The following is a 26514-nucleotide window of genomic DNA, read 5'->3' as shown; positions in this document are numbered from 1 at the left end:
TCTTGGAAGAAGCTCTCGCACTCGCAGTGCGGCTGGTCGTCGCCGCACCGGCCACGCACCGCAGCGCCGCCGACACTCCCTGACCCCCAACTGTAGTATCACGCATCTTGGAAGAAGCTCTCGCACTCGCAGTGCGGCTGGTCGTCGCCGCACCGGCCACGCACCGCAGCGCCGCCGACACTCCCTGACCCCCAACTGTAGTATCACGCATCTTGGAAGAAGCTCTCGCACTCGCAGTGCGGCTGGTCGTCGCCGCACTGGCCACGCACCGCAGCGCCGCCGACACTCCCTGACCCCCAACTGTAGTATCACGCATCTTGGAAGAAGCTCTCGCACTCGCAGTGCGGCTGGTCGTCACCGCACCGGCCACGCGCCGCAGCGCCGCCGACACTCCCTGACCCCCAACTGTAGTATCACGCATCTTGGAAGAAGCTCTCGCACTCGCAGTGCGGCTGGTCGTCGCCGCACCGGCCACGCACCGCAGCGCCGCCGACACTCCCTGACCCCCAACTGTAGTATCACGCATCTTGGAAGAAGCACTCGCACTCGCAGAGCGGCTGGTCGTCGCCGCACCGGCCACGCACCGCAGCGCCGCCGACACTCCCTGACCCCCAACTGTAGTATCACGCATCTTGGAAGAAGCTCTCGCACTCGCAGTGCGGCTGGTCGTCACCGCACCGGCCACGCGCCGCAGCGCCGCCGACACTCCCTGACCCCCAACTGTAGTATCACGCATCTTGGAAGAAGCTCTCGCACTCGCAGTGCGGCTGGTCGTCACCGCACGGGCCACGCGCCGCAGCGCCGCCGACACTCCCTGACCCCCAACTGTAGTATCACGCATCTTGGAAGAAGCTCTCGCACTCGCAGTGCGGCTGGTCGTCGCCGCACCGGCCACGCGCCGCAGCGCCGCCGACACTCCCTGACCCCCCACTGTAGTATCACGCATCTTGGAAGAAGCTCTCGCACTCGCAGTGCGGCTGGTCGTCGCCGCACCGGCCACGCACCGCAGCGCCGCCGACACTCCCTGACCCCCAACTGTAGTATCACGCATCTTGGAAGAAGCTCTCGCACTCGCAGTGCGGCTGGTCGTCACCGCACCGGCCACGCGCCGCAGCGCCGCCGACACTCCCTGACCCCCAACTGTAGTATCACGCATCTTGGAAGAAGCTCTCGCACTCGCAGTGCGGCTGGTCGTCGCCGCACCGGCCACGCGCCGCAGCGCCGCCGACACTCCCTGACCCCCAACTGTAGTATCACGCATCTTGGAAGAAGCTCTCGCACTCGCAGTGCGGCTGGTCGTCACCGCACCGGCCACGCGCCGCAGCGCCGCCGACACTCCCTGACCCCCAACTGTAGTATCACGCATCTTGGAAGAAGCTCTCGCACTCGCAGTGCGGCTGCTCGTCGCCGCACCGGCCACGCACCGCAGCGCCGCCGACACTCCCTGACCCCCAACTGTAGTATCACGCATCTTGGAAGAAGCTCTCGCACTCGCAGTGCGGCTGGTCGTCGCCGCACCGGCCACGCACCGCAGCGCCGCCGACACTCCCTGACCCCCAACTGTAGTATCACGCATCTTCGAAGAAGTTCTTGCACTCGCAGTGCGGCTGGTCGTCGTCCTCGTCGCCGTCGCCGACTGCGCGCCGCCGCAGCGTCGCCGCCTGCGCCGCGAGCGCCAGCACGCGCAGCTCCGCTTGCTCTAGGCTCTCCTCCAACCGACCCAGCTGGCACTGCATGCGCTTCTGGGTCTGCGAACAGTATTACCGGTTTCAAATACACGCACATCTGAGTAAATTGTTATGTAAATTAAAGGCAACAAGTCAAATTTAGCTGTCTAAATAGCTTGTGTCGAACCATGTTAAGTTTTTATGCCGAGTATAATGTCAAGTATGGCGACATTGTCACTGCCACGTTATGTTGCCTATGTTGGGTGTGTTTCACCGTAGTTATAAATATACCCTGTCGAATATTATTATGTATTTTTGTAGCTACAGAAGACAAGCTAATTATTGTTTTTAACCGATTTCCAAAAAGAACAGGCGAAGAAAAACCTTTGCTTTTATAAAGAAATGGTTGGCATTCTTAACAAGTCAATAATAATATTTAATCGAGTGAATCCCTCGGTAACTCAGCAAAGAGGACAGTTCAGGATTATTTGATCATATTCATTGACCAGTACGTATGTATGTACTTACAGTCATTGTTAAATACGAGTAGAGTCGGACCAAGAAAAGTCTGCAGCGGATTTGATAGCCCACGCAGCAGTGCAAGTGTCATTTATGCGTCATAATCTCATAGAAGTTTGACGTTTAAAATAACACGTGCACTGCGTGGGCTATCAAATCCGCTGCAGACTTTTCATGGACTGACTCTATGTCAGTAGATTCAGAATGTTACAGTAACCTAGAGGGCGCAGCGGAAGAAATGTTTATTGTACAAAAAATGGTAATTGATTTTATGCCTCCTCCACACGACACTAGTTTTAAATAAGTTTAATCAATATTAGTAGGTATCACCATTTCAAGTATGTTTACCAAGTTATTTGAATTTATTTTATCCGCATAACAACTGTCATGCCTCTGCGGCGGCGAGGGAAAAACTTATGTTATGACACAGTTAGCTATTCGGAAAGTTGACGGAACGAACTGTTGTCCCTCGACGACCATTTTTACCGAAGTTACTGAAGTTATAAATTCTTGTTAACTGGCTCCACTGACTGAGGAGATCGTCCCTTGATACTTGCGGGCCATAACTTTTGCTTACTAGACGTATCGACTTGTTAATACCGCCATCGCAAACACTAACTAATTTCTAATTCAATCATAGATTAGATCAGTCCCTATTACGACAGTGTTATTTAATGCTATTGGAATATTTAATAAAATGTTGATGTCAGATCACATTGATAATATAATAAACAAAGCTTACAAGAACCTGGGTTTCGTGATGAGAGTCTGTAAGGCATTTAACGACCCTGACTGTATAAAAATGGTTTATTTTACCTATGTACGTAGTGTTCTGGAGTACGCATCCAATGTATGGTCTCCTAATTACATTACCTACAAATCAAGAATTGAAAGACTGCAACAGAGGTTCTTACGATACCTGAATTACCGTACTAAACAGCCATCCATAAGTTATAAGATTAGTTGCAAGCGGTACAATATAATGAGCCTAGAGGATAGGAGGGTGTCGTAAATAGCTATTAGGGTTCATGTATGTGTTTAATTAGTCTCTACGTTTAGGTTACTATTTTTACTTTTGTATATCATGTTTTACTTTGTGCTCGTATATTATGTCAAATGAATTGCGTGGAATGTTTTATATCTAGTTATAAGTCTAGGATTCATGCTCCTTTCATACGTGCTTAATATTGTACCTATTTATAAGTCTAGGATTCGTGCTCCTTTCATACGTGCTTATTAACGAGATTGGCAAAAATATACATTACTGACTCTGCATGATACACCCACTAGTTGAAGAAGGTACCAAACGGCCTTGTGTTTTACTATATAAGGCAGAGCCGTTTCGTGGCTTATTCAGAGATATCAGAGACATCAAGAGAGCTTCACTCATACCAGCCTGAACACTCTCCAAGTAAATAAATCAAATATATGTGTTTTCATTTCACACAACACATATACCGGTAAATGGAGGTATAGCGGACTTCGAGACAGCACAGCGGCCAGCGCGTTCCAGCGGCGGATTTCTACGCTTCTCCCAACGAACCCCCACATCACGAAAAGCTACAGTCTACACTCCACAGAGGGTATTGCTCGGTATGGGTTTACTATTTGATATAGTCAAAGGTGATGTGGATTGTCCTAACCTTATAGCTGAGATCAAATACTTCACACCTAAGGTAAATACTAGGCACCAACGTCTTCTTAGTTTACCTAACTATCATACTAATTATGGCAGGAATTCAGTATTATATAGAACTAGCTTTTGCCCGCGGCTTCGCACGCGCAGGAGAGTTTTTTTAATTTTGTTTTTTTTTTTTTACGGACTGAACAGTGACTGACCTTAGTCTCACCTGCTGGAAGGCCGAAGGTGTAGGGTTGTAAAAAACGGTTTTTTTTCTGACTTGAGAAAAAACATGAAAAAAACCGTGAAAAAAAAAACGATTTTTTTCTGGAGGACGTTTTTTTTTTCAAAAGTATGAAAACTCAAAATTTGCAAGGCAGTTAATACTTTTATACGGTTGTTTTACTTGTTTTAACTTTATGTCAGTTTATGTTAACCATTAAACCAATTTAATTTAACAACTTTGATTAATAACAACATAAATGAAATCTGTAGTGGCAGTTATCGCAATTTACTGTTGGCAACACCAACGCCTCTCGTCGCCGCATCGGGGAATTCAGGGATTCCCCAAAAATTACTTAGTTTTAAGTTACATATACAAATAAATCACGAAAAACCGTTATTGTGGCATATTTTTGTTCATCTGAAAAAAAAACCTAATTTAGAAAAAAAAACCATGGTGCCAGGTTTTTTCATGTTTTTTTTCATAAATTTGAAAAAAAAAACATTTGGTTTTTTTTTCTATTTGCAACCCTACGAAGGTGTAGCTCACTATTTCAGTAAAAGCATATTCACAGTATTCACTCTTGACTTGTAGACACCAATTGTAATTATATCGATTAATCGAGCTCGACTTATTTAATATAATCTAATGTACGTTTTGTACCTAACACCATTTAATTTATATTTTTTATTTATGTAGTTGTAGCCTTTTGTACCTATAGCACCTTCTTATACACTACATTAGTGGTTCTCCCTTGGATTGCTAGAGGACGATAAACATTGGGACTCAACTTTAGAGGAAGCTGCGTTGTGCGATTCTCCCTTCAAGCTGCGTGAACTTTTCATAATAATGTTAGTTTTTTGTCAACTTACTGACCCGTTAAGTCTCTGGGAAATATATAAGGACAGTTTTTCGGACGACATTAAACGGCAACTTGAGAGAGAATTGCAAAATGGTGCGGAGTTTTACATGGATGGTGTATCAGTGTGTGTGATTTGCTGATACCTATAGCGGAGGTGTCACGGTTTACCTCGGGGTGGGTTTGCTGATACCTAGCGGAGGTGTCACGGTTTACCTCGGGGTGGGCTTGCTGATGCTGATACCTAGCTACTGCTTCTCTGTGTACATCAGGGTTCATTTTTTTGTAATTGCTTACGGCAGCTTGGTGATCTGATGATTTGTTTTGCATATATTTATTTGCGGCAGCTTTTAGTTGTTTGTTCCGTGTAGTATTCGTGAACCTGGCACGGCGTTTTTTAGTAACTGTTTTGGTAGCGGTAAGAGATAATGATGAGTCTGATTCTAAATGGGGTGGTAATCTCCTCATTCCTTCTCGTGGTAATCTTCTTGGCAACCACAGAGAGGAGTGAAGAAGGGGGCTCTGATATTGTGGGTCTTACGAGTAATTCACTGCGAATATATACGTGAAAATGACCGCTAGACAAATCACTTGAAAATCTTAGTCGGCCCACCGGATTACCCACAGTACCAACTCTCATATATAGCTCATTGTTGCGGTAAACTTCGAAAACCCACGGAAACAGTTGTCCTGCCGCTACCAACTCGCAGAGACTATATACCGTAAGTAAACGGGCGCGACATTTCAAGGCAGTATTCAACGGAGCTGGAGTAATTATCACCGTTACTGTTAATGAGACATAATAACAAACTCCTCCCAGTTGGCCACCACGTGACAAACGATTTGCTCGCGCACCTCCCTGGCCATCACCTGCGTATCATACAGAAGATAGGAGATGGCGCGAAACAGCCGGCCTAGCCAAGGTTACAATCGCTATCGCTTCGACAACGAAAAGCATTATGTCTCTCTATCACTCTTCCATATTAGCGCGACAGTGACAGTTGCGTTTCGATCGCTACGGAGAGTAAGCGATTGGCATCTTGGCTACGCGGCCTGACAGGCTCCATCTCCAATGATAGGTACTACGGTGTGAGCCAACATGGTCCCATCAATATCCAACAATTCAACAGCCATTGTAGGTATTAGTGAAATTTTCCCTGAGCTAATAGCTAAAAAAAATTACTTTAAGGCATTGCATTCTCAAAAGTCTGGATCACGTGTGGCTGTAAATCAGCGTGTATGATACAACCGTCTATGCTATCTTCGTAATTAGCATTCCCCACCACGGGCCATAGTTCACGTCGGCTACGTTATATTTTAATTTTGATCCCATTTTTGTAATTAGCGTCCCACAAAACCATGGAAATGATACCCATATTGATATTTTTAAATTTCAACCCCATTGCACCCCCACCAGGGGGATGATTGTTCACTTCGGCTACGTTAATTTTAATTTTGATGCCATTTTTGTTATTAGCGTCTCAAAATACTATGAAAACGATACCCATATTGATATTTTGAGATATCAACCCTATTGGGGACTTTTCCCCCTCTTAGGGGTTCAATTTTCAAAAAACCTGAAACACGTGTTTACTCATTTATCTTTAGGAATACTCCTGTGAAATTTGGAATAAAATAGTCTAACTAATCTTGTTTCCCCATACAAACTTTGGACCCCCATTTCACTCCTTTAGGGGATGAATTTTGAAAAATCCTTTCTTAGTGGACCCCTAGACCTTATAAGGAATCTAGTTGCCAAATTTGGACTTTCTAGTCCCAGCGGTTTGGGCTGTGCGTTGATTTAAGTCAGTCAGTCAGTCAGGTCTTTCACGTTTATATATTTCGATTTCAAAAGCGTACAACAATCAGTTTAGCGATGTCGATCCATTTGTGCACAATAATAAAAAATCATTTAAAAATGCGATTGCGAAAAAAATTAATAACAATCAAGTGGATGAATGAATAACACACACACACACACACACACACACACACACACACACACACACACACACACACACACACAATCCGTAATATTTTCTTTTGTATCTGTTAGGGAGACCTGTTATTGGCTATAAGATTGTATCCTAGTTATAAGTTTACATTGTTTGTTAACGCTGTTGGTCTTCTAATAAAATAAAATAAAATAAAATAAAAATAAAGTAAAATATTTATATGGCAGTTGTTGCTGTATATGTTATTTGGATTAAGCGTCAAAATTATTGTCAAAATATATAAGAATGACCAATCATATTAAAAATGTTGTCGTTTAAAATAATCTACTTTCGGTCTAGGTGTTTGTTTATAAATTATCAGTTGTACAGTCGACGTAAAAGATATGTTTACACTTTTGCGCCTTACTTTTTGTAATAAGACCAAAAGTATGGTGCAATCTTTTCGAGCGATGGCGCCATTACCTTTGGCCTACTGTCGAGTAGACGGCGTTAATTTCAATATTTAACAAATGAACATATATCAGTCGAAGAATAAGGATCAAAGTCAAATGGCGTTCTAACAGTTTTAATCTTCTGTCGAAAGATGGCAGTAAATGTACTGTGGCTACATAATTTAAAACGACAGTAACTCTCTATACACTCTATTATCTTTGGTAATATGGTTTGGAAGTTTATTATAATACTAAACGGGCCCGCAGCTCCGCTCGCGTAAATGAAATAAAGAGTTCGTCTTATGTTTAGTTAAATACCGACATTATTATGTATTCAACCCTGCCATGGTTTAAAACTGTGATAGGGATTTCTTATTTGTAGCCGTTATTTGGATAACTCAATTTGCAATTTTGTCAAAAAATGATGTGATTTGATAAAAGGCAAGATTGTTTTTTTTTTCATCTACACGTATTTATTTAAAACTTGTTTCAAGATAAAATTATTATTTGTTCTTATAAGCCTAGTTGCAAAAACGTTCATTAGATTAATTTTCGCCTTAAGACGAATATGGACGACCACCGCCCTTAAATCGCCTTTTCATACAAACATAGGTAGTCTAGTCCTCTCGGTCTTGCGATAGCTCTCGCCAGTCGCCATGGCCGAGGTTGAGCAGGTCTTGAGCAACTACGTCGTTTCAGCGGTAGGTACCTAGGACGTCCACTCGGGCGTCTCCCATTTTGTTGTCCCAAGTACCTGCGCTCTCTTCACGGCACGATCCTCTCCCATTCTCTCTAAGTGTCCGAGCCACCACTGAATTTAGCCGCTTTTCTTATGGGCTCTATAGACTAAGGTTGAGGTTGACAGTACTTTTTATTTTACTTCGTGTAAAAAAACTCAGAAATACCTGTATACCAACATGACAAACATAATTTTGTTTACTTTAACTTACGGATTATTTGGTCTAATCTGTAGCACCGCCAAACGAAAGCAACCGAGAGTTGCCGAGAAATGGCCGATGTCGTAAAATGGAGAGTGTTATGAAAATTTATTTCCTTATTGTAAATTAAATACGCATCGGAAGCGATAGTTTTTATGCTCTAGTTCTCTTCCCATGTGTAGATAATTGATTTGAACAGGTTTTTCTAATCATATGTGCGTCGTATTCGAGAAACGTGTCAAACACTTTTTTAGAAATTTGTAAGGCGCCATCTCGCTACTTCCCTCGTTTTTTATCCCGTTCTGGTTTTTCAATTTTATATATATGATGATGATAAGGTAAGCCGTGTGAAGGGCACTGCGAGCGTATGTTTATTTCTAGTATTAATATTATGTATGCCACAATTTGTCCTAAATCTTTATGTACATATAGAAAATTCTCATAAATAAATGTATTGACAGTGCACTGTCATTATGGCAATTTCCCTAAATTTATCTCTAAGCGAGTCTTTATGGTTCAATTTATATATTGCTCGAATAGCCCGCTTCTGCAGAACAAAAATGGTATTTATCTCTGAAGCACCGCCCCACAGTAAAATACCATATAACATAATGCTATGGATGCGGATGTAACTAAAATATACTAATCGAGCTGTTTTCACATCAGTTAACTGACGGATTTTGCTTACTGCAAAAGCTGCAGAACTCAGTCTATTCGAAAGTGTAGCAATATGTGGACCTCACAGAGTTTAGAATCTAAATCTAAGTAGATCTAGGTGCATCTAATGATCTAGTTGCAAAGCCAGCTTGCGCTCTATATCCGTGACCGTGGTCTTGAGGCTGGCGCCGTGTCCGCCTGCAAGAGGATAGTGTTGGTGACGGTACCTCCTCGCGGTCCAGCTCGGCAGTGGCGAGCGCCTTGTTGGCGGCAACCAGCTTGCGCTCCATCTCCGTGACCGTGGTCTCTAGGCAGGCGCCGTGTCCGCCTGCAAGAGGATAGTGTTGGTGACGGTACCTCCTCGCGGTCCAGCTCGGCAGTGGCGAGCGCCTTGTTGGCGGCAACCAGCTTGCGCTCCATCTCCGTGACCGTGGTCTTGAGGCTGGCGCCGTGTCCGCCTGCAAAAGGATAGTGTTGGTGACGGTACCTCCTCGCGGTCCAGCTCGGCGGTAGCGAGCGCTTTGTTGGCGGCAACCAGCTTGCGCTCCTTCTCCGTGACCGTGGTTTCTAGGCAGGCGCCGTGTCCGCCTGCAAAAGGATAGTGTTGGTGACGGTACCTTCTCGCGGTCCAGCTCGGCGGTGGCCAGCGCTTTGTTGGCAGCAACCAGCTTGCGCTCCATCTCCGTGACCGTGGTCTCTAGGCAGGCGCCGTGTCCGCCTGCAAATGGATAGTGTTGGTGACGGTACCTCCTCGCGGTCCAGCTCGGCGGTAGCGAGCGCTTTGTTGGCGGCAACCAGCTTGCGCTCCATCTCCGTGACCGTGGTCTCTAGGCAGGTGCCGTGTCCGCCTGCAAGAGGATAGTGTTGGTGACGGTACCTCCTCGCGGTCCAGCTCGGCGGTAGCGAGCGCTTTGTTGGCGGCAACCAGCTTGCGCTCCATCTCCGTGACCGTGGTTTCTAGGCAGGCGTCGTGTCCGCCTGCAAAAGGATAGTGTTGGTGACGGTACCTCCTCGCGGTCCAGCTCGGCGGTAGCGAGCGCTTTGTTGGCGGCAACCAGCTTGCGCTCCATCTCCGTGACTGTGGTCTCTAGGCAGGCGCCGTGTCCACCTGCAAGAGGATAGTGTTGGTGACGGTACCTCCTCGCGGTCCAGCTCGGCGGTGACGAGCGCCTTGTTGGCGGCAACCAGCTTGCGCTCCATCTCCGTGACCGTGGTTTCTAGGCAGGCGCTGTGTCCGCCTGCAAGAGGATAGTGTTGGTGACGGTACCTCCTCGTGGTCCAGCTCGGCGGTGGGGAGCGCCTTGTTGGCGGCAACCAGCTTGCGCTCCATCTCCGTGACCGTGGTTTCTAGGAAGCCGCTGTGTCCGCCTGCAAGAGGATAGTGTTGGTGACGGTACCTCCTCGCGGTCCAGCTCGGCGGTGGCGAGCGCCTTGTTGGCGGCAACCAGCTTGCGCTCCATCTCCGTGACCGTGGTTTCTAGGCAGGCGCTGTGTCCGCCTGCAAGAGGATAGTGTTGGTGACGGTACCTCCTCGCGGTCCAGCTCGGCGGTGGGGAGCGCTTTGTTGGCGGCAACCAGCTTGCGCTCCATCTCCGTGACCGTGGTTTCTAGGAAGCCGCTGTGTCCGCCTGCAAGAGGATAGTGTTGGTGACGGTACCTCCTCGCGGTCCAGCTCGGCGGTGGCGAGCGCCTTGTTGGCGGCAACCAGCTTGCGCTCCATCTCCGTGACAGTGGTCTCCAGGCAGGCGCGCGCCGTGTCCGCCTGGAAGATCACAGTGTTAGTAACTTCAGATAAATTAAAAGAACCATTCCGCAGATCTGGCCCGTATAAGCGCATACCTTTTCATGTATTTTAGTCTGCGTGAATGTATGGCAATATTTTCGAAGCATTTTAAAAGCATATTCTTTTATCGTAGTTATAGAAAGAAATTCATATATATAGTACTTTACATTTCTAGAGAATTCGCGTGTATATAAGACACTTGTCAGTACCTAATAATGCTGGCCATGCAGGCCATTCGCAATGCCGACCCTTTCTTTCTTGCAGAACCTGTAGTTTCTCGCGAACATCTCACTTTTATTTCAAGGCCGAAGCGTTCGCGAGAGGAAATTCCTCCACGCATTAATCACAGCACAGTACCCGGCCATCAAAGCAACTCGTATTAAAAAGTGTTTATTTTCGGCAATATTTTGAATTATCATTATGTCAAGCGATCAACATAACATAATTGATGTATGTGGCACTATTAGCAGCCCATACACAATTTTTATAACCGTTATGATAGCGAATTTAAGAGAGTTTGAAGAGGTGGACAGCAGTACAAGGGGGGTTAGGGAGGCAAGAAGCAACGTAGTTCGGAGAAATGAGCCGAAGTAGCAAGAACACGGCTCCGGCGATCGGTCTGTACGCCACGAGCCAGGGATGACCATGATGAGGTTATGACCGTTATGTCTCACCCGCTGGTTGGCCAGCAGGATCTCCCTGGTGGCGTGGTCGCGGGCGCGCTCCAGCTCGCCGCCGAGCGAGGCGCACTCGTGCATCTTCTCCTGCAGCCGCTTGTCCGTCTGCAACACGGTCTCCTCCATGCGAATCACGTTCAATCTGCAAATTAAATACATGTGTCATTGACTAAGAAACTATTGACTATATATAAATATTTAACTACCTAATTTTTCCCATTCCAAAATAGGTTTGAACACGGTTTGAATTTCTTTCGTAGTTCTGCTCCGATCCCTTGGTAGTCTAAATTTTGCGTAACTTACTTGAGTCGTTCGATCTCTTTCTCGAACATGGCATTTGTCTCTGCGAGCCAGGTTGCGTACGCGTGCGCCTGGGCGACCATCTTCCATCCCTGTCTATGTCTATCTCACTCACTTGTCCCACTCGATCTCCTGCTTGAGCGCAGCATTTGTCTCGGCCAGCTGGGTTGCACGCGCCTGCGCCTGGGCGACCATATTCCGTCCCGTCTATTGTCTATCTCACTCACTTGAGCCGCTCGATCTCCTGCTTGAGCGCAGCATTTGTCTCGGCCAGCTGGGTTGCACGCGCTGGCTTGCGCCTGGGCGACCATCTTCCGTTCCTGTCTATTGTCTATCTCACTCACTTGAGCCGCTCGATCTCCTGCTTGAGCGCAGCATTTAGTTCGGCCAGCTGGGTTGCACGCGCCTGCGCCTGGGCGACCATCTTCTCGTCGTAGTTCTTCTCGGGGCCCTTCTCGGGCGGCGGCTTCGTGATTGTGTGCAGAAGCATGTGCAACTATAACATTTATTAGGGTCATGGGCATGCTGAAGTCGAAGTCAAAATGACAATCGCTTATATTATAAACTAGGGTGCCCCTTAATACGCCTAACATTAATTGTCATAATATGAATTCGCATAACAGATTTGACATAAAATAATTGTTCATAACATTGAACAGGCATCTTCTTTCCCCTGCCCTTATCTGACGTTATGTGGGGTCGGCACAACATGTTTTTCCCTTCCATTCTCCTCTGTCTTTCGTCTCCTCAGCACTCAGTCCTTTCTTTCTCATATCCTCTTTCACACAATCCATCTATCGTTTTTTGGGTCTACCATACGCTCTCCGTCCATCAACATTCATCCCTAACATTCTTTTGCCTATATGGCATACGTCCCTCCTCATTACATGCCCGTACCACGCTAACCTAGTACTCCTCATTTTCTCCGTTACTGGAGCTACTTTCAGACTTCCTCTTATATAAGTACTCATTCTTAATACAATCCTTTCTCGTCACTCCACACATTCATCTCAGCATTCTGCATAATAGTAATAAAGCTTAACACTTATTGCGCATAATAATGACTCCGCATAATTTAAATAAGCATAACATTATTAACTATAAATTGAACTGTCACAAAATGAATTACCATAATTTTATAAAGCGAGCGTATTAGATGGATCAGGGCAAAACCAACTTAACCAACTCGGTTAGGTTAGGTTCAGAAGGCCTTAGCGTTTGGATGTTAGGTTTTATATATTCACATCCTGATTCACTCCTCAGATCTTTTAAATAAATAAAATAATATATCAATCAAAATTACATTTGTCAGTACCTCTATAACTGGTAAATAGAACCTATACCTATAAATCGGTAGGATGGAAAAAACATCCAAACTACATTTAAATTTAAATGCATCGCTTTTTGGTGACGTAGCCAGCTGTTTTCTTCCTTTTATATTTATACCATTTAATAATTATGCAAAGTTATGTTATGCTTATTACATTTATCCTAAGTCATCGTTATGACAATATAATATATTATTACAATATAATATATTGTCATAACGATGACTTAGGATAAATGTAATATATATGTTATGCGCATTAACATTATGCGGACTCAGTTATGCGAAATAATGTTAGACGATTTAAAAGTTATGCGTAATATATATGTTATGCCAATTTGAATTAGGAGTATTACGTTATGCGAATTAATATAGACCCGATCACGTGATCCTTGATACGTTATATTGGCGTTTTCTTTTCTTGTATTAGGTGTAAACTAGACCCTGGCGGTGATACCTTCTCCCTGGCGGTGGTAAGCTCCTTGGCGAGGTTGTCGGCCTTGTGCTCGGCGAGGGCCTGGCTCTGCTGCGCCTCCATCAGCCGCCGCTGCGTGTGCTTCAGCACCTCGGGCAGCGGGGACAGCTCCGACAGCTTCTCTTGGAATTTCAGCTGAAAACACGAGACGATAAGTAATCATTAATAAAAACGGTGACTTAGCGCGTCACCACCTGGCTGGATATATATCTACTCGTAGGCCAGTATTTTTTCCAATGCCTGATGATGAGAGTGTGTGGTGATCTATAATAACGGGAACGCAGTTATTTTTTAGCCACCCTGTATGGGAACCCCGGAATTTCATAACAAAACTTAAAAGTTTAAATAATCATAACTCGAAAACTACGAAAAATCGGCTAACATACATGGGGTAGGTATATGTATTCTGATAGCCCACGACCTGAGGAATCTAAAAAAAATTTTGGACGTCAAGGTTTGGAGCAACTTGTATACCTGTTTTTCTAGCTCAACCTGTATCGGGGTCTAAAATCAAATTTTTTACCGCATGGTTTCCATATAGTGTAGTCAAGCACGTCTCAGAGATCATCAATCATCATAACATAAATGTCTTAAAGGTTATGGCCCGCGGTAATCATGTTATGATTAGACCCCGAGGCTACAGTACTTTGAGTTTGATATATGACAAATAATAATACTAAATACTTTAACTTTTTGAACGCTCAGAACAGGTGTTATGACGTATGACGCTGTCAGAGCTTCACACTTTCAAGTAAGGTTTACATTAGCTCGCTTGTGCCCGGTGCCTTGGCGTGTTAGTGACGTTGTTGCTTATGTCGCAGTCAAAAGTGTGAACTGGTCAAAAGAACTTTTAACCGACAAAAACAGGCAAAACTGCTTTTGACTGAGCATGTTGGTCAAAAGTAGTTTTACCTGAAAATCATTGGTTAATAGTAATTGTGACTGTTACTATCAGTCAAAAGTACTCGCAGAAATAGGTAGGTTAGGGTTTTTTTTTGCTACGCCCTAAAAACGAAACTGTTCCCAGAGATAGGTAGGTTAGGGTTATTTTTTTTTGCTACGCCCTAAAAACGAAACTGCTGCCAGCAATAGGTATGATTTTCAGGTAAAATTACTTTTGACCAACATGCTCAGTCAAAGGCAGTTTTGCCCGTTTTTGTCGGTTAAAAGTTCTTTTGACCAGCTCACACTTTTGACTGCAACATTTATAAAGCGTTCAAAGGGTTAAACATCTCCCTCTTATCAAGAGGTACATCTGCTAGCTACAATCGTACCTTGATCCGCTGGATTTCGAGGTTGATCTGGTCGGCGATGCGCTGGTTGTCCATATCCTGCAGCGTCAGTTGTCTCTTCTGCTCCTCTACGGTCTGCTGCGCGCGTTGGTACTGAACACATACAGACAAAATGATAGATAAGCTTGCCTTGCCACTTGGGAAAGCTAATAGTGTTTCTGTTTGTTTCAAGCTACAGGAATAATTTTCCACGAGTTAGATTGGTCAAGTTAAAGCTGCGATAATTGGCTCGACAAGCGATTGTTCATTGGCAACCATCAAAAAATAATGGCGGCATAATATGAAGCTTACCCAGCACTAGCCACTGTATCAAGAGTAAAACGACTAAGACAATCGAAGTGACATCATCCCCACAGTCAACTGACAACTTTACTTTATTGCCAAGACATAAGGTCCACCGATGGTGAGTCAGTAATGTTGGTGGTGTTGGTGTACCTTAGCGCGGTAGTCCTGGACCTGCAAGTTCTGTTCAGCCAGCAGCATGCGCAGTTCATCGATCTCTTCTCGCGCTTCGCGGTAGCACTGCTTTAGCGTGCTCACTGCCACCTCCTGTCACATAATATTAATATATTTAGTAAAGCTAGATTTTTTAAAGAAAGATCACTGCCTGCCTACATGAAATTTCACGATAAAAAGGCAATAATGTTGATCAGACCTGCTCGAGCGCCTGCTCCTTGACCCCCAGCATGTGCAGGGCGCGGGCCCCGAGCAGCGAGAACTTCTCCTCGAGCTCCTTGAGGCGCGCCGTCGCCTCGCTCCGCAGGTTCCGTTCGCGCTCCGTCTCCTCCTTTCGCTTCACCACGTCGGCCCGCAGCACCGCACACTAGAACGGCACATTTTTTAAACAACTGTGCTTTTTGAAAGAGACTCAAATTGCTGTTTTCAATTTTCCAAATAAATTGCCTATCTATTAGTTTCATAATCTGGCATAGACTCAAATGAGTCTAATCAAGAATAAATTAATCACAACCTCGTTCTAATCTACGTCTCTGTATTATAAAGTGACCAGTTCTTGCCTCAGTGATCTTGGACTTGAAGCTCTCCTCAGTCTGCTGCAGGCGCACCGCCAGCGAAGCTGCCTCGCGCTCGGCGGGAGTCTGAAACATAGGCTTATTGGCAAACAAGTTGCCGATTTCCACATAGATTATTGTATACTAACTGTTGCCCGCTACTTCGTCCGCCTTATCTTTAACATTTTACATCTTTAGTACCTATAATTTTCAAATCCAAGCAATGTTGAAATTACTTTTCTTTTTTTTGCAAGTTGTATGAAGTTTTTATAAATTTTCAACCCCCTTTTAACCCTTTTAAGGAGTGAATTTTTAAAAACGCTAAAATTACTGTTCTTGTTTTCTAATAATAATTATGCCCTTATACAAAGATTCAAGTTCCGCACTCACAAAATATTTGATCTCCATACAAACTTTCAACCCCTTTCTGACTAAATTAGTTTTCATGTTTTTTTAATTTAATACCTTTTTGCAAAGTTTCAAGTTCCTAGCTTATAATAAAATCTCAGAAATGTGCACCCCAAGACGAACTTTCATCCCCTTTTTAACCCACTTAGGGGTTGAGTTTCCAAAAACGTTGCAATTACTTTTTTTTGTAATCGGCTATTATGCCTTTCTAACAAGTTTCAAAGCATTTGTAATGGATTCAAACTTTCAACCCCTTTTTAACCCTGTTAAAGGATAAATTTTACAAAACGCTGAAATTACTTTTCCTGTCGTTAAATAATATCCCAAAATACAAAGATTCAAGTCAAGTCCCGCGTTCGAAAATATGTTTGATTGGCATACAAACTTTCAACCCCTTTTTCACCACCTTAGGGGATGAATTTTCAAAAACGCTAAAATTAGTTTTCTTGTATTTATATATATATATAGAAGATAGATAGATAGATAGATAGATAGATAGATAGATAGATAGATAGATAGATAGATATAAGATAAGATTGACCCGCCTGTTGCTATCTGTATTGCACGCGCACACCTCGTTAAGTAAGGGGCATTTTGCGCGTAGAGTACGATTGCTAGCGAGACTGACTATTTTTAGGGTTCCGTACCCAAGGGTAAAAACGGGACCCTATTACTAAGACTCCGCTGTCCGTCCGTCCGTCCGTCCGTCCGTCCGTCCGTCCGTCCGTCCGTCCGTCCGTCCGTCCGTCCGTCCGTCCGTCCGTCTGTCACCAGGCTGTATCTCATGAACTGTGATAGCTAGGCAGTAGAAATTTTCACAGATGATGTATTTCTGCTTGCCGCTATAACAACAAATACTAAAAAGTACGGAACCCTCGGTGGGCGAGTCTCACTCGCACTTGTTTTGACTTGTACTACCTACTTTAACGCAATGGGTCCTTCGAGCCACGCCGCGCCGGCTTCCGACATGTCGGCAGCCCAAGCGATATCTTACCGTACAAACCATTCTGCCATTTTTTGCTGGGGAAACGTGCACACAGTCACACTTAGGGCCACTTGCACCATTCACTAACCCGAGGTTAACCAGTTAAACCTGGAGTTACCATGGTTACCAGTACAATTTGACATTGGATTAATTGTTTAACCGGCTAACCCCGGGTTACTGGGATGGTGCAAGTGGCGCTAAGGGTGATATTTTTCAAGCTTATATCACCTAGGTTTGCCAAACGTTATTACTAGTACCTTAATCTAACTTATAATTAACTTACATATTGTTTGACTCACCGGCGGCGCGGCGGGGTTGCACGGCGCCTGGCATGGCGGACACACGTCGCACGGCTGCTAATATTGTTTGACTCACCGGCGGCGCGGCGGGGTTGCACGGCGCCTGGCATGGCGGACACACGTCGCACGGCTGCTAATATTGTTTGACTCACCGGCGGCGCGGCGGGGTTGCACGGCGCCTGGCATGGCGGACACACGTCGCACGGCTGCTAATATTGTTTGACTCACCGGCGGCGCGGCGGGGTTGCACGGCGCCTGGCATGGCGGACACACGTCGCACGGCTGCTAATATTGTTTGACTCACCGGCGGCGCGGCGGGGTTGCACGGCGCCTGGCATGGCGGACACACGTCGCACGGCTGCTAATATTGTTTGACTCACCGGCGGCGCGGCGGGGTTGCACGGCGCCTGGCATGGGGGACACACGTCGCACGGCTGCTAAATCATTATTACGATATCATATAAATAGGTTAGGTACAGTCAAGTGTAAAAATATGGTTGCACAAATAATCTCAAAAATATGTCCCATAGCTCTTATGTCAGCGAATTAGGAACTATGGGACATATTTTTGAATAAGTTATCTACACCCATATTTTTACACTTGACTGTAGGTACTAGTTTTCTTTCAACAGGATTGGCCACTTATTGAGACGATACTGACATAACAAGCCTATTAAATTTAATGAGGTCGCGTTGTTTTATCACTTAAGTCAGATTCGGTCTTCATAATTAAGACTAGTTTGACGGCCGCGATCCCACTTTGTCGTACGTAAAGACAGATAGTCGTGTGTAGCCACGCCAGATAGTCGTAGCCTGTTTATATAAATGGAGGTGTTCAAGTATACGTATTACGCACGACGACGGTACGATTACTGTCATTACGACGTAGTGGGAACGCGGCCGTAGGTGGCAGTAGAACACGTGAATCGTTGTGCGCTCAAGACGGTAACGGGGTTCCGAAACCCGTCAGCACCGTCGGGTCGGTCCCTATCAGATAGATTAGTGATTTAGTCATAAATACTTACAAGTCTTTCTACCCATAGAGATAAAAACGCTTTTAGGTGATTTTCGAACAAATATACGCCAGTAGCAATTACCTTCTTTTTAGCTGCTGGTATAGCTGCCACCGGCTGAAACATCAAGCAATAACCTGAATAAGTATTTTAGTAATGACATCAACGATATCGAATAGGTATATAAATATTGGATGGATTGGCTTGCATACCTGGCGCGTGCACGCGTGTCTGCAAGCGTGATCATCTTTCTTCGCCTGCATCGTGAATTATGTATTCAAACTGCCAATAAAATATTATTAATTCCCTTATTCAATTAGGGTCTTAGGTTAGGATTTTACAATGTGAGTATAAAAGTAAAATATAAAAACACTTACAAAACATTACAAAAAGTATACAAACACATTATAAATAAAAACATTTTACAAAAAAAAGAAAACCGACTTCAAAAAGGATGAAATAAAATATTAACCTTTTTTAAGTCTATGCGTTACCAACTGATATGTTTGAAGTCGGTGCCAAGCCAAATTTTGAAGCATACCATGATTTTGGTGCGATTCGATAAGGATGTACGTTGGATTGCCTTACACGACGACAATGAACGTACTTTCTGTAGGTACAGTCAACGTTAAAAATATGTTTACACTTTTCGCCTTATTAAAAAGGAGTAAGGTGCAAAAGTGTAAACATATCTTTGACGTCGACTGTACCTAAGAACACACCTCAGAACACACGATCAAACCTTCTTGGCCCATTCCGTACCATGTTTGTCGACACATTAGTGTAAATCCAATGCATTTTTTTGCCGGCATATTTTTTAAAGAGCATTTCTTACTAATGCTCGAACAGTCTATAGCTCGCAAGTGTGGGATTGGGACTGAGTTATTTCACTTATTTCCCGTCCGGACGGGAAATAACTCAAACATACATATGATACATACATACATTTCAAAATATAAAACCGTAACATACATACATTTCAAAATATAAAACAATTCAAGGAATTTACTTTCTTGCCAAATTTCACCTAAAGCGGTCAGTTGTTTAGCCATGAAAAGGCGACAAAGAGGCAGACAGAATTACTTACACATTTATGAGACATATACATAGGCATATATATAATAGTTATTAGTATAGTTCTAATGGGATTTATAGTCATAAAGCTGAATATTTTTGACTGGTGTTGTTACTACTTGGCTTGGCACCGACTTCAAACATATCAGTTGGTAACGCATAGACTTAAAAAAGGATAATATTTTATTTCATCCTTTTTGAAGTTCTTAACTCCTAACCCCCGATCAGTAGCCTTACCAGCTTACCACGAGTTTGACATTGATATATTCGCTAGCGTGTGTGTAACTTACTTTCTTTGCATCTCGCTCGGACTCGCATATTAGTGCGAGCGAGATGCATAAAAATAAGTTACGAAGACGTTATCGAATATGTCAATGTCAAACTCGTGGTGGTGGCACTAATATGCGAGTCCGAGCGAGATGCAAAGAAAGTAAGTTACACACACGCTAGCGAATATATCAATGTCAAACTCGTGGTAAGGCTACAGTTGCACTACATCAAATTGGTGGTTTTCGGAAGCAAATGCTCGAGTTACTTTAGAAAATACCGGAATCACTTTACACGTGCCTTTAAAAATTGAGGAGTTCCCTCAATTCCTCATGGATTCCATCATCAGACCAGAACCAAAAATAATACGGAAACACCTTGGAGGTAACTCCTTCCAAACAAAAAAAGAATTACTCAAATCGGACTAAGGATGTCGGAGTAATCGGTGCACGTACATAGAAAAAAAAATAGCCACAACCGAATACAGAACCTCCTCCTTCTATGAAATTGAAGTCAGTTAAAAACCTAACCTAGGGTGCCGCCGGCAGCGGGGCAGGGTCCAAGCTGCCGGTGATCGAGTGAGGAACCGACGTACTATACGCGCGTCGCGCCGTGTCCAGTATTACCGCCTTCTGCATCTGACCCTTGATCCAACCACCCAGCGAGAGTATCTCTAGGTGTTGGTCGAGACTCTTCGCTATGAGACCGTTCGCTGACACGACTATAGGAACAATGATCGTCGAGTCAACATCCCACATGGCGTTATCTCGTGAGCTAAGTCTAGGTACTTGCTGGACTTGTTATTATTATTATTATATATATTAACTTAGGTTCAGCCCCTCGACGCTCGGTAATTGTTTCGCCTCTCTACGAGTAGAGTAGGAAGTAACACCTGATTTAATAAATGACTTCTCTGTTATTCAGCTGCTCAAATAATAGAAATACATGAATCCTTAATAAGCCTTAACGATTATTTCCAAAATGCATAAAGTAAGTGAGTCTAAGGGTTCCTTTCCACTGAGGCGGAGATGAGAGAAATCAATCCATAATGCTATTGCTAAGGTAGCCTAAAATATGATCGTACTAATAAAAATATATACCTACGTACCTATATTAATCACGTTTTGCGTATTTGTATTAGTACGATCATATTTTAGGTTACCTTAGTAATAACATTATTGATTGATTTATGCCGTGTTGTTCCTAAATAAATATATGAATTCAATTTAATTTTGCGTGTAATGGCTCCATCAAGGTGTTGATGATTCTGCCAATGTCGAGGTTGGATAATTACACACGCTTATGAATATGATTCTGAATAATTTCATATTGCGTTAAATACTTACCTTACTTACCTCCGAATAGTTGTTATAAATAGTTTTGCATTTCCACACCCGAGCGGTCGTGTGTCAGCCAATGTCACCTGTCATTGAGTGGTCAGTGGCTATGGTCTGTCGAGTCGGGAAGGCCATGGACGGTGAAACCTGAAACATTCTCTATTTGAAATGATCTACCAAATAGTCTGACTATGGTGGATCGACTATTCCACCGTGGAGTTCGGAGCAAAGAGTATATTAGGTAAAGAGAGCCCTCTTGAAGCATTTTATTGGAACTCATTTCAAAGCGCTATCTTTAATTTGGATCCGAAACTAACTAGGTATGTATGTGTGCGTGCACATTTACCTACATATGCATCCGTATTGTGAACTTTCATCCTTAGGTCTAGTTGGGCGGTTTCCAAGTCAACTTTTTGTTTGATTTCTGGTTCTTGCTGCCGGCGGGGCGGGGCGTAGCGGTGCTCCTGAACACGCAACGCAGCGCGGCGTACTGCATGGTATTAGCATTTTATATTATGTACTAGTTTATATTATATAGTATTATTCCAAGCTTAACAACGTAACGGCTTAATAAAACAATATGGCTAATACAGTGTACCAACGTACGATGATTGTAATATTAGTTCTAATGACAGTGCGTAGGGCTGATATATGTTATCTGTGACTCTTAGCTTTTGCCTGTCAACTTGTGAAGTATGGTGGCTTAATGAGAAACTTGCTTTGTAAAACGAATATTAATTATAAACCTGTCAAGAAGAACATCGTCTTTATATTTGAAAGCAGCATAATAATCCCCAGAACAAGGCTCACAGGGTGGGCTTTCAATGGGGCGCAGGCGCAGGCGCCGCTGCGGCACCCCGCGCACGCGCAGTCATGCCCGTCGGCTACTCCACAAGGAACTGCCTCGGTAACGTACCGCTCTAATCCTACGACGCCGAGACCTTCCTTCCACCCCGAGCGCCCGAGCTCGTACAACTTTCAAAGATAAATAAATAAAAAATAAATATTAAAGGGACATTTTTACACAAATAGGGAATATTAGGCAAAGCTCTGCGTAGGTGGCACCTTTGTGACACATACAGTAAACAAACCACATTGACACATCACTCGTCACGTCAATCACATGGCCTACCGCGAAACAAGAAAATCGAAATTTCGTTATCTAATATCTCTATCACTCTTGCATATTCGAGCGATAAAGAGGCAGATAACTAAATTTCGATTTTCGCGTTTACCGGTAGGCCCTTGTTAACAAACCGCCTTGATGCATCAATATCATATTTTTACCCGACTTCGGCAACGCAAAAGGAGGGTTATGATTTTGACCGGTATGTATGTGGGTATATATGTTCATTTGTTCCCTCATAACTTCTAAAGTACTCATTATAATTTGACAAACGACATGTCATTCGAATCGTCTTAATCGTCCGCTGGTTATAGGCTATATGACCTATATGACGTCACAAAAAAATGAACACAGCGCTCTCTAGAGGTCCTAAAGTCACGATCCAAAAAAAAAAGTAATGATGACGTATTGTATATCATTTTAAAGGGCTTAATTAGCACATTTCTAATATATATGTCGAATAACGATGGTCTCAAAGGCGGTGGGCGCGTGGGGGTAGTACGATCATGTATTACTTCACAGCTAAACCAGTATGCTACCATTGCTACCAGTGCATGAAATAAACATTAGGACTCGTTAACCATACTAGTGCCTATGTCGTAGCCATACGTACGTGGCTTGCTGCACGCGGTCCAAAGCCGGGCGCCTTACGGCGCCCTCATACTAAAACCGTCGGGCGTAGCCCGACGTACGTTGCTTGCTGCACGCGGTCCAAAGCCGGGCGCCTTCGGCGCCCTCATACTAAAATCGTTGGTCGTAGTCCGACGTACGTGGCTTGCTGCACGCGGTCCAAAGCCGGGCGTCCTCGGCGCCCTCATACTAAAACCGTCGGGCGTAGCCCAACGTACGTTGCTTGCTGCACGCGGTCCAAAGCCGGGTGCCTTCGGCGCCCTCATACTAAAATCGTCGGTCGTAGGCATACGTACGTGGCTTGCTGCACGCGGTCCAAAGCCGGGCGCCTTCGGCGCTCTCATACTAAAACCGTCGGGCGCAGCCCGACGTACGTTGCTTGCTGCACGCGGTCCAAAGCCGGGCGTCCTCGGCGCTCTCATACTAAAACCGTCGGGCGCAGCCCGACGTACGTTGCTTGCTGCACGCGGTCCAAAGCCGGGTGCCTTCGGCGCCCTCATACTAAAATCGTCGGTCGTAGCCATACGTAGGTGGCTTGCTGCATGCGGTCCAAAGCCGGGCGCCTTCGGCGCCCTCATACTAAAACCGTCGGGCGTAGCCCGACGTACGTGGCTTCCTGCACGCGGTCCAAAGCCGGGTGCCTTCGGCGCCCTCATACTAAAATCGTCGGTCGTAGCCAGACGTACGTGGCTTGCTGCACGCGGTCCAAAGCCGGGCGCCTTCGGCGCCCTCATACTAAAATCGTCGGTCGTAGCCATACGTAGGTGGCTTGCTGCATGCGGTCCAAAGCCGGGCGCCTTCGGCGCCCTCATACTAAAACCGTCGGGCGTAGCCCGACGTACGTGGCTTCCTGCACGCGGTCCAAAGCCGGGTGCCTTCGGCGCCCTCATACTAAAATCGTCGGTCGTAGCCATACGTACGTGGCTTGCTGCACGCGGTCCAAAGCCGGGCGCCTTCGGCGCCCTCATACTAAAACCGTCGGGCGCAGCCCGATGTACATTGTTTGCTGCACGCGGTCCAAAGCCGGGTGCCTTCGGCGCCCTCATACTAAAATCGTCGGTCATAGCCATACGTACGTGGCTTGCTGCACGCGATCCAAAGCCGGGCGCCTTCGGCGCCTTCATACTAAAACCGTCGGGCGCAGCCCGACGTACGTTGCTTGCTGCACGCGGTCCAAAGCCGGGTGCCTTCGGCGCCCTCATACTAAAATCGTCGGTCGTAGCCATACGTGCGTGGCTTGCTGCACGCAGTCCAAAGCCGGGCGCCTTCGGCGCCCTCATACTAAAACCGTCGGGCGTAGCCCGACGTACGTGGCTTCCTGCACGCGGTCCATAGCCTTCGGCAAGTCCCTCTCTTAAAGCCCTCGTAAAAGTTATAGTGACTTCAAATAGTTACGAGTAATAACGAAATCATGACCCCAAAAGTAATTAAATAAATAACAAAAAAATTTAACAGCCGAAAAAAAAACTAAAAGGCAATAAAAAGACCGGCACTAACACAAAAACAATAGCGCACTGAAAAGAAAAAAATAATTATTTTGTCTTCAATAACGCAAGTGAATACCTACCCTACAATTACAATTATAATCTAAAAAGTATGAACCTAGAAAGTATGAACTATATACTTCTGAAATCAATCACACAAATCTGCGTATTTGTATATTTACAATCTGTTATTTTTGGAGTCGGTGCCGGTGCTTCACTAAGGTGCTCAAGTTTGTTTGAGGCTGGCACCGGCTCCAAAAATAACAGACTGTAAATATACAAATTGTTATTTATTTAATTACTTTTGGGGTCATGATTTCGTTATTACTCATAACTATTTGAAGTCACTATAACTTTTACGAGGGCTTTAAGAGAGGGACTTGCCGAAGGCTATGGACCGCGTGCAGGAAGCCACGTACGTCGGGCTACGCCCGACGGTTTTAGTATGAGGGCGCCGAAGGCGCCCGGCTTTGGACTGCGTGCAGCAAGCCACGCACGTATGGCTACGACCGACGATTTTAGTATGAGGGCGCCGAAGGCACCCGGCTTTGGACCGCGTGCAGCAAGCAACGTACGTCGGGCTGCGCCCGACGGTTTTAGTATGAAGGCGCCGAAGGCGCCCGGCTTTGGATCGCGTGCAGCAAGCCACGTACGTATGGCTATGACCGACGATTTTAGTATGAGGGCGCCGAAGGCACCCGGCTTTGGACCGCGTGCAGCAAACAATGTACATCGGGCTACGCCCGACGGTTTTAGTATGAGGGCGCCGAAGGCGCCCGGCTTTGGACCGCGTGCAGCAAGCCACGTACGTATGGCTACGACCGACGATTTTAGTATGAGGGCGCCGAAGGCACCCGGCTTTGGACCGCGTGCAGGAAGCCACGTACGTCGGGCTACGCCCGACGGTTTTAGTATGAGGGCGCCGAAGGCGCCCGGCTTTGGACCGCATGCAGCAAGCCACCTACGTATGGCTACGACCGACGATTTTAGTATGAGGGCGCCGAAGGCGCCCGGCTTTGGACCGCGTGCAGCAAGCCACGTACGTATGGCTACGACCGACGATTTTAGTATGAGGGCGCCGAAGGCACCCGGCTTTGGACCGCGTGCAGGAAGCCACGTACGTCGGGCTACGCCCGACGGTTTTAGTATGAGGGCGCCGAAGGCGCCCGGCTTTGGACCGCATGCAGCAAGCCACCTACGTATGGCTACGACCGACGATTTTAGTATGAGGGCGCCGAAGGCACCCGGCTTTGGACCGCGTGCAGCAAGCAACGTACGTCGGGCTGCGCCCGACGGTTTTAGTATGAGGGCGCCGAAGGTGCCCGGCTTTGGACCGCGTGCAGCAAGCCACGTACGTCAGGCTACGCCCGACGGTTTTAGTATGAGGGCGCCGAAGGCGCCCGGCTTTGGACCGCGTGCAGCAAGCCACGTACGTATGGCTACGACCGACGATTTTAGTATGAGGGCGCCGATGGCACCCGGCTTTGGACCGCGTGCAGCAAGCAACGTACGTACGGCTGCGCCCGACGGTTTTAGTATGAGAGCGCCGAGGACGCCCGGCTTTGGACCGCGTGCAGCAAGCAACGTACGTCGGGCTGCGCCCGACGGTTTTAGTATGAGAGCGCCGAAGGCGCCCGGCTTTGGACCGCGTGCAGCAAGCCACGTACGTATGCCTACGACCGACGATTTTAGTATGAGGGCGCCGAAGGCACCCGGCTTTGGACCGCGTGCAGCAAGCAACGTACGTTGGGCTACGCCCGACGGTTTTAGTATGAGGGCGCCGAGGACGCCCGGCTTTGGACCGCGTGCAGCAAGCCACGTACGTCGGACTACGACCAACGATTTTAGTATGAGGGCGCCGAAGGCGCCCGGCTTTGGACCGCGTGCAGCAAGCAACGTACGTCGGGCTACGCCCGACGGTTTTAGTATGAGGGCGCCGTAAGGCGCCCGGCTTTGGACCGCGTGCAGCAAGCCACGTACGTATGGCTACGACATAGGCACTAGTATGGTTAACGAGTCCTAATGTTTATTTCATGCACTGGTAGCAATGGTAGCATACTGGTTTAGCTGTGAAGTAATACATGATCGTACTACCCCCACGCGCCCACCGCCTTTGAGACCATCGTTATTCGACATACTGAAAAGAAAAAAATAATT

At 45.9% G+C, this 26514-nt stretch overlaps 3 protein-coding genes across 5 annotated transcripts; 1 reads left to right on the top strand and 2 right to left on the bottom strand.

Moving 5' to 3' along the window:
* Positions 1-1440: 1440 nt before the first annotated feature.
* Positions 1441-21219, bottom strand: LOC134804247 (tropomyosin alpha-3 chain-like). 3 transcript variants are annotated; one of them, XM_063777217.1, is made up of 13 exons: positions 21136-21219; positions 18652-18721; positions 18524-18556; positions 17427-17483; positions 15741-15821; positions 15380-15547; positions 15160-15273; positions 14707-14817; positions 13415-13567; positions 11975-12126; positions 11328-11472; positions 10528-10632; positions 1441-1748 (listed from the first exon to the last, which is right to left on the bottom strand). In XM_063777217.1, exons 2-13 carry the CDS (start codon positions 18700-18702, stop codon positions 1569-1571), a joined length of 1350 nt encoding a protein of 449 aa, XP_063633287.1. In that variant the 5' UTR covers positions 18703-18721; positions 21136-21219; the 3' UTR covers positions 1441-1568. The 3 variants fall into 3 exon arrangements, with proteins under 3 accessions (XP_063633287.1, XP_063633289.1, XP_063633288.1); XM_063777219.1 differs by having other exon boundaries at positions 17427-17480; XM_063777218.1 differs by having other exon boundaries at positions 21127-21212.
* Positions 21220-21502: 283 nt separating this feature from the next.
* Positions 21503-24153, bottom strand: LOC134805178 (melanoma-associated antigen E1-like). The gene is made up of 3 exons (XM_063778486.1): positions 23092-24153; positions 21928-22092; positions 21503-21607 (listed from the first exon to the last, which is right to left on the bottom strand). The coding sequence occupies exons 1-3, from the start codon at positions 24151-24153 to the stop codon at positions 21503-21505; spliced, it is 1332 nt and encodes a 443-aa protein (XP_063634556.1).
* Positions 24154-24802: 649 nt separating this feature from the next.
* LOC134805177 (melanoma-associated antigen E1-like) lies at positions 24803-26098 on the top strand (the record flags this gene model as incomplete). Its single annotated transcript, XM_063778485.1, has 1 exon — positions 24803-26098. A coding segment is annotated over exon 1 (1296 nt), but the record flags the coding sequence as incomplete, so codon positions are not given.
* Positions 26099-26514: the final 416 nt, after the last annotated feature.

Source organism: Cydia splendana, chromosome Z (assembly GCF_910591565.1).
Source record: "Cydia splendana chromosome Z, ilCydSple1.2, whole genome shotgun sequence".
Taxonomy (NCBI): Eukaryota; Metazoa; Arthropoda; class Insecta; order Lepidoptera; family Tortricidae; genus Cydia; species Cydia splendana.
The sequence above is the reverse complement of the archived record's forward strand: the minus strand, read 5'-3'. Positions and strand labels throughout refer to the sequence as shown.